The sequence below is a fragment of the Callorhinchus milii genome, unplaced genomic scaffold (assembly GCF_018977255.1).
Source record: "Callorhinchus milii isolate IMCB2004 unplaced genomic scaffold, IMCB_Cmil_1.0 Scaffold12, whole genome shotgun sequence".
Lineage (NCBI taxonomy): Eukaryota > Metazoa > Chordata > Chondrichthyes > Chimaeriformes > Callorhinchidae > Callorhinchus > Callorhinchus milii.
The window spans coordinates 7,580,303-7,588,483 of record NW_024704753.1 but is presented as its reverse complement, the minus strand read 5'-3'; the positions used below and the strand labels follow the sequence as shown (position 1 = coordinate 7,588,483).

At 39.9% G+C, this 8,181-nt stretch overlaps 1 protein-coding gene across 1 annotated transcript; it reads right to left on the bottom strand.

The window, feature by feature from the left end:
* Nucleotides 1-1,820: 1,820 nt before the first annotated feature.
* On the bottom strand, nt 1,821-4,518 carry fezf2 (FEZ family zinc finger 2). Its single transcript, XM_007895167.1, has 4 exons — nt 3,682-4,518; nt 3,382-3,516; nt 2,858-2,990; nt 1,821-2,096 (listed from the first exon to the last, which is right to left on the bottom strand). The coding sequence occupies exons 1-4, from the start codon at nt 4,489-4,491 to the stop codon at nt 1,846-1,848; spliced, it is 1,329 nt and encodes a 442-aa protein (XP_007893358.1). The 5' UTR covers nt 4,492-4,518; the 3' UTR covers nt 1,821-1,845.
* Nucleotides 4,519-8,181: the final 3,663 nt, after the last annotated feature.

Here is an 8,181-nt window from a genome sequence, read left to right as displayed (position 1 = left end):
CCTCAGTAATTTGTTGGCAAACGTAGGCAGGTCGAGAAGAGACACTCAAATCTACATGAATAACAAGCTCAATTACCTAAACTGGTTAATTTCGTGCCTCCAATCGCTCAGAAAAATGTCCTGTTACACTAATAACCCTCCAATTACAACCGCCTATGGTCTTAGATTATTCAGAAGAATGAAAATTACTTGGGGGAAATTAGGCGAGAGGCGTTTCTCATTTTCTTTGGTCTAAATTCTCTCAGGACTGAGTTGTATTGCAATATGAAAGCTGAAAATATGATAAACGGCTGACAGTTCCAACTTCATCTTTATAATTTATTTTATCATTAATCGATTTCTTTTTCCTCGATTAAGCAATTGACGCACTACCATCTCAAGCTGCTGAAGTTGTGAAAAGTACTGTCGATATTCTGCGATTTCTCCATTATAAGAAACATACAATTAGAACATTGCATATATAAACAAGTGTTTTCTCTAAACTCCGAGTTCCTTTGTCGAGTGAGATTGCATTATTTTAAAAAAAGTCTTTTTGACTTGTCGACCACACTAATGATACGTGTTTTCCGATGAAAATCATCCAAACCATTTTGCAGGTTAGTATATTTTGTGCCTTACACCTTATGTTTATTTTATTTTCGCTCACAAAATGTAGTCAATTCACTTTTCAGTATATTCTGTGAAGCGCTTTGAGACGTCTCAACGACGTGATAAGGCGCTTATATCAAATGCAGGGATTATTATTATTAAAAGTAGCGTTTATTTTAGAATAAACGAATTCAAATCAAAACGAAATCGAATGACGTTTTGTATCATACCGAAAGACCTAATTCCTTGTGAATTGAAAGAATGGATGAAATGCTCACACGATGCGGAACAATCTGTTAGAAACGTTTTTATTTGAACAATGGAATGTTAAGGAAAGACCAAATACTGGGAACACATCCACTGACCAATCTTCACATTGAAAACGTCGAATTCGTCCATCTGCTGTGTTTGGAGAATGTGATAACAGCTTCTGTGTTCTTGGCACAAACATGACTGCAGTCGCTTTTGGGTTGATAGCAAAAATAATCGTGTAGGAGGGCCAGAGTATTAATATCTGTACTTTGAAACTGTTCTGTGGCGCATTTGATGCAATGAGATTGTAGCAAAGCTAGTCCATATTATCAACTTGCGTAAAGTAAGCATCGAGGTTCGGAATAAATGCAACATGAAGGCAAAGAAAGTTATCTAAAACGGTTTAAATACCGTATTCGAGTTCACATTACTTTAGTGAAAGGCGATATTCTTTCTCTATCAAGAAATCAAACATTCTACGCACTTGATTTATTTGCGAATATGTGCAATTCCCATAAACGTATCGTTGGAAACTTTATTTTTTTGCAGATAGTCATACACATTCAAGTTTTACAACAAAATGTAAAGTTACAGAATTGCAAACAAATCATCTCTCTAACAAATACTTGAAAGTTTCATTTTTTTTAACCAATACCCAATAAGTCTCAGGTATAAATTACTACGGTACAGAAAAAAAATAATGTGCTGTAACACATAATTGAATGTGAATATTTACATTACTATTCATACGCAACACTTTTTTTTGAAAAATTGTAGCGCGCAAACATGCTGTGGTTTCTCGATTTTTTTTGCAATCAGAATTCTAGACGTTTTAAACGGACAAATTCAAATGTGAAATGCGTTGATGGAAATGGTCACCGCTGCATAACTATGTATAAAGTGAAGAACATTTTAGTGCATTGCAAATCTCAGATGGATCATACTTGAAAATGCAATATACAGAAACGATTGTCCTCCCACAAAAAAAAGGATAGAAGTTGGTGACTAACTTTGGCCGCCCCTTGATGGGGGTTCACTTGGCGGGGCCGTACTGTCGTGTAATTTTCTTATGTGTTTCTTCAAGTCAAAGTTCCTGCAAAATCCTTTCCCGCAAGTGGCGCAGGTAAAGGGCTTTTTGTCGTTGTGAGTGTGCATATGAAACGTTAAATTATAGATCTGATGGAAGGCTTTATTGCAGATATTACATTTAAATTGTTTTTCTCCACTGTGCGTCAGTTTATGATTCTTGTAGTTTCCTGGTGGGGGGAAAAAACAGAAGAAAATCAACGTTAGTGAAAGTTCCCCCTCCCTCCCAGGGTCAAGAGTTCACAATTAAGTTAATTTCAGATGAGGGAATTTCAATGTTAAGAAAAAGTACAGCTTCATTAAGCAGTCTTGTGTTAGTGTGCGCGTATGGGAGTCAAAAAGTTGTCAAACTTTGTCTGGATCAAGTAAGCATCGCATAAAACTGTCAGATTAGGAATTAAATAGAGGTCAAGCTTTTGACCCATAACCCAAATTAAGGAGCCATAGAAGAGGGTTAGTTCAAAATGACACGTCTGATTTGAAATAGTTTGAATTCAGTCTGTCAACTATACCCTTGGAGGGNAAAAAAAAGTTTCTTAATGACGCTGTTACTTCCGATGACTTGGGGATTTTAGATAAAGAATGTGGGGATTTTACTTTCGAAGGAGGATATATGCCACTAACATTCATTGCAATATTATTTACAGCATAGAACATATGCCAACATAATGTTCGTGAATACATTTGCAATTGTTAAATTACAGTGACGGCATTAAACCATTAATATCGAGTAAATTATGTTAAATGAAAATAACGGGATTATAAATATGGTGGTGTAAAAATTCTCGGTTAAGGATTTCAGGTGAATTGACATTTATTGGTAACAATAAGATAGTTACAAGGGATAAGTATGGCGAGTTCACGGAGCGAAAGGTTTATTCGTTGGGCAGAATAGTGATTGATATTAAAGTAGAAATTGTTTTTAAGGTACCTTTTTGGTGAAAGCCTTTGCCACAGAACTCGCAAACAAAGGGTTTGTAGCCGGCGTGAATCCGGATGTGAGTGTTCAGAGTGGAGCTTCTGTTAAAAGCTTTCCCGCACTGGTTACATTTGTGAGGTTTCTCCTGGGAATGAACGACAGAAACCGTTTGTTTTTCACAGTTGGTTGCATAAGGGAGAAATTCCTCTATCTGATTACACTTCGGCAAAACACGACACACACAGACACACACATTTCAACCTAAAACCATTAATTTAACGGTTGGGTTATATTTGAACCGAGGAACACTCGCAGAATCGAGAACTGTGCTTTTAGAAATGAAAAAAAAATGTTATAATAAGTTTACAAGTGAACAAAATGCAATATATTGCCCAAATGGTATGTATGTAAGAATCTACATGTCACCGAAGCAGTAACCTAAAGCAACCGCGCTAAAAGGCGACTAATAATAACAAGCACTATAGTGCTAAATGGGTTGTTGACTGGAGTTTAGGATAGAATGAGATATAACGTACCTGAGTGTGGATTATTTTGTGTCTGCAGAGTGTGCTAGCCTGTCGAAATCCTTTCCCACAAACCTTACACACAAACGGCCTGGCCCCGGTGTGCACTGGCATATGGCGGGTTAAATTATAATGTGCATTAAAAACCTAGAGAAGGGGAAAAAAACACCAAAATGCTAACCATAAAAAATCCAGCCATGTCAGCCGAGTAATTTTTTTTGTACAGACAGTAAAGCAGTATCAATGATTAAAAAAAACCTTCGTGCAGTGGGAAAGATAACAAACATAACATACTCCTCCTGACATTATTACCTTTCCGCAAACTTCGCAGGTGAAGTTTTTGGGTTTGCCGTCACTCTGAGTGTTGCTGAGTTTCTGATGGCCTTTCACTACATTCTTCTCGACTGGGAAGCCGCTGTTCTCTTTGATCACTTGGTCCAGCTGTCCCGGGATGCGTTCTTTGTGAGGAAACTGCGGACTTGGGTATTTCTCGGCAGCCAAACTTGCAAATTTAGCGTTTTCCAACAAAAGTAGTTTCTGGTGAGCAGAGAGCGAGGCTGGTGGTTGGGAGCCCAGGATGTGAGAGGGGAAGATGTGGTGTCCATGAAGCAATTCTGAAGGGTGGTAGGTCGTGTCCAGATAGTTGAAATAATAAAGGGAGCCGTTGGCGGGCATGGCCAGCGTTTGGTTTATGACTTGGGGTTTGATCAGTCTGCCTGTAGCCGTCATAGAATGGCCTAAAGTTAAGTCTTTGCAGCACATCCCACAGTTTGATTTACACATAGCCGCAGAAGTACACAGGGACCCCCTCAGATTAGTCTTCCATACTTCCGAATAGTTCAGGAGAGCTTTAGCTTGCAAGTCGTAGGGAAAAGACTGGATTGGAAGCATGCACGGGACGGGAGAGCAGAGTTTCCCAGCCTTTTTGCCTTCTGCTTTCTCCAAGCTTTGTCTTTGCTCTATGGGGCTCCTGGGCTCTGAGTTTTTAGCCATGATTCTTTCGATGGAGAAGGCCAGTGCCTTTGGGGTGGCTCCACCACCGCATGTAGTGGCGGAGGGTCCATTCCTTGCAGTCTGCCTGGGACAGGACACAACTGTGTCCAAGTGCTCAGAGCTTGCCATCCCAGGACTTGGTGTGAGCAGCGTTCACTACAAGCCGCTCTGATCTCCCCTGCATTCCAGGAAAGCCAAGACACACATCAATTTAATAAGCACCTTGCGTTTGGCATGTCACCCATTTACATTCAAATCAACATCTCATGAACAATGGCACCGAGGGGCACCAGATTAATGCTCATTAAGCAGCGAATAAAAGAATTACAAGGAGAGCGAAAAAACGTTGCTGATAGATTTTTAAAAAAAGATAGTATTCTATGAATATTCACTATTGACTAGTTCGGTATTGGAAATTTTGATTGCTAACTTACTGAGGAGTGATGTGCCAGACGCCTCCTTCTATTCCTAACGGGCTCTACGTTTACTAGAGAGAGAGCGAGCGAGAGAGCGCGGAGAAGATTATCCAAGGACTGCGTGTGGCTATACTGTCACATTTTGATAGCACACATCCTCATCAGTGTGAGATCACTGTCTGCTGCATTTAGCTGACATCACATGAAGTCACTTAGCAAGGTGACATCCAAATCACATCAGCCCATTCCCATCTCCCACCAGCACCCTTGTGCTTGCGCTTGTGGGCGAAGACTGGAGGGGGAGGGGGGGTGGGGCTGGGGGGGAAACATAATTGTGCATTTAATATGTTTTTAATCTTTCAGCAAAGCCTGCTTACACACCGCTTATGGGCTTCTTAATGAAATCGTTAAGAAAATAGCCAGACAGAACAACCGTCGCCTTATTATTAGTTATTATTTACTCTTCACAGAAATTACCTTCTCACATTATTTATAAAGCACAATACTTTAATTTAAGCTTCTTTACTGAAGATCCAATATAAACAGAAATGATTTAAATATTGCATGATAAACGAGGCGGCTGTGACAACACATTGCGAGGACATGAAGCAAAGCATTCGAGGCGCTTCTCAAAAAAAACACAATCATTTTAGATTTCATTGCCACAACTCGAAGTCTCAATGAACGTTAAAAAATGCGACCGCAAATGATCACCAATTTTGATCAATCCTTAAACTGTACATTGCGTGCAAATTCAGTGGCGATTCCCTGAGCGAAATTATCCCCATATTCTGACTAAGGAGTCAACAACCAAGATTTATACAGATTTCTTCCAAAAAGCATACAGCAGAAAATTAAATTTGTGTCTGACTCTGTACTTACAGAGTGTGTATATAAGGGAAAAGTCCTGTTTCCTTCCACCTGTGGCACCGGTAGATCTCAGTCTCACAACCTCCCCGGGACCAGATTAAACGTTTTCCTCATTCATCTATTCAGAACAGCCAATTTTCCAAAAGCGATTCATACTATTGAGCTCTTGTAAAGCGGCTCTTTCAGTTTTAGTCACTAAAGCGCCGCGTGGAACCCGGTTTTGTGTGTGTGTGTGTGTGTTTTTGTTTAAAAAAACGCGTTACGATGCGGATTAAGGACCGAAGAAAAAAGACAGCGGCTGTCAGAGGTAACGCGAGCAATGAAAAGACTCATCTTTTTAACAAGCCTTTTTTTAAAAAAAAAGTTCCTGAAATGTACTCTCCCCCCAAAAAACTTCTGTGTTCTCCCCTCAATGCCTCCAAGTGCCTGCTCATTTCGGGGCGCTTTAATTCGTCTGTTTGCAGACGATTTCACCTGAGAATCACAACAAATTATTGCCGCAGAATTGACCGAGGCTTCACCAAAAAAAGGGCTAAACAATTAGACGGCACTGCAGTTCCACTAAAGTGATCATGAAAGGACTTTAACAAAATAGTCTTCGGGGCTGTCGCGCTTTGCTGGTATTTGCTGGTATTTGCTGGTGATCGTTTAATTTCCTTTCTTAGTTTGAAATCTAAACGATGCATTGCACTGCCAAATTCAGTCTGTTCCTATGTTGTACCTTATTTCATGCTGCTGTTGTTGCCTAAAACGATTACGATTTAGTAGTCTGCTACCAGAGAGCGGGGCGGGGGGTTAAAGATCTGACCAGGGATAGTTTTCTTGTCTCGGTTCCGCTGGGCTGAAATCACGAGAAGAAAGCGATTTAAAAAAAAACACAAATTGCAACCGGTTAAACGACGGAAAGGAGTGACAGTAAATAAGCTGAAAATATGTTATTCTACCGGTTGCTGTTCTCCCCAATAATAACATCAACTGTGGCGTGTTTTATCATGGTTAATTCTGAAGTTCCCTGGGCGGCAGAGCCGAATGCTTGAGTTGAACTGTTGGTATCTAAGTTGATATTCCATGAATTACGCTAACATTGGTTGCGGCCAACTATTATTTTTATATCATAATGGAATTCTCACTGCTGGATGTTAATAATAAGCACATCTTAAATTTGTCCTGAGAAGTGAATCTGAGTATAAGAAAATACATGACAAACGTACTTGTTTTCTTGAAGTGAAGTGGAACTGCAATACTCGCCCTGCAATGTGATCACAGGAATGCTGTAAACAGCACTCAGAGGGTTAATGTTTAATCAGCATTGCTGTCTGACCCTTTTCTCTTTCTGTCTACACTAATTTAAGGGGCGGGTTGTTTGTTCTGTATTAGAATTTTAAATTCCTGCAGAGCACTAGACTGGTCCTGGCAAAGAGCAGCCAAAAGGACCACAGCAATCTCTTTCCCCACTGACAACCCCAGCTCCTTGCCCAGGCTCCTCGAGCTTTCACATTGCTTAAATCTCGCAAGATAATAACATCATACTATCCATCTTCCATTTTATTTGCAGTTAGTTCACAACTGTTTATATGTCATTGCACTTACAATTTACATTTAGAACACGTATCTAGAGAGAGAGAAAGGGTGTTTACTAACGCTTCCTTAAACATGTTGAGCTTTAACAGACTCAGTAATTATTTTAATGTGAGTACTGAAAATAGACATGGAAATGTTGAAGGAATGGACAGCAGTAACTTTTTTATGGGGAGGGAATCAAAAGATTAGTTGCAAATTACATCTTTTTTTCCACAAACTCCCGCTTAATTTCCCCCAAAGTTCTTTCTTCGCCCATCTGATAAAGGGATGAAGTCTGAAATACTGGCAGGTGGTTTATTGACGTTCTTCGATATCAAGCGCGTTTTCCTGTTTTGTTTCGCACAATGGCCGTAATCGTTACTTTGCTGAAGTTGGAATTAATTGATTGTACAAGGTGTCATACTGAAGGCTTACAAAAGAGGGGAGGGGATGACTGTGTTTGCAAGTTGATTGGGTGAAAGTATTTTAGGCACTGATGTTAAGCAGCGTTCTCTGGGCTTGAAGCATACACCATGGCTGGAGAGAACCACCAATCAAGATATTTCACGTACAAAACAATTCCTCCACACCTGCGGATCGCATTCATCAGAGGATTTTAAACTCTTTCACGCCGCGCCAGTCATATGTTAATGACTCTATCTATCTCATCACGATTTACTCACACGGATAAACGGCGATCGTATTTCTGTACTTTTAACATATCCATCAATGGATCTCAGATACTCACTTTTAATGCAAAAGCACACTTTCAGAAAGAGCCGTCTCCCCCCTCCACTTCTTGAGCACAGAATAAACACTGTTTCACGCGAACAGAACATGTTTTAGGTTAAAGTTTCGGTTGTGGTAATCGAGTAACTACATCTGAAATATGTGAAGTATATTAATGAGGTACACATGTTTCTTGATATGGATGATTTTAAGAAAGGCGACTTCTTCAAGTATCATTTAATTA

Coding starts and splice junctions, on each gene's coding strand:
- fezf2 (XM_007895167.1), bottom strand. CDS start 4,491: ATGGCAAGCTCTGAGCACTTGGACACAGTTGTGTCCTGTCCCAGGCAG. Junction 3,517..3,681: donor CCTGCGAAGTTTGCGGAAAG/GTAATAATGTCA, acceptor CCCCTTCTCTAG/GTTTTTAATGCACATTATAA. Junction 2,991..3,381: donor ACAAAATAATCCACACTCAG/GTACGTTATATC, acceptor GTTCATTCCCAG/GAGAAACCTCACAAATGTAA.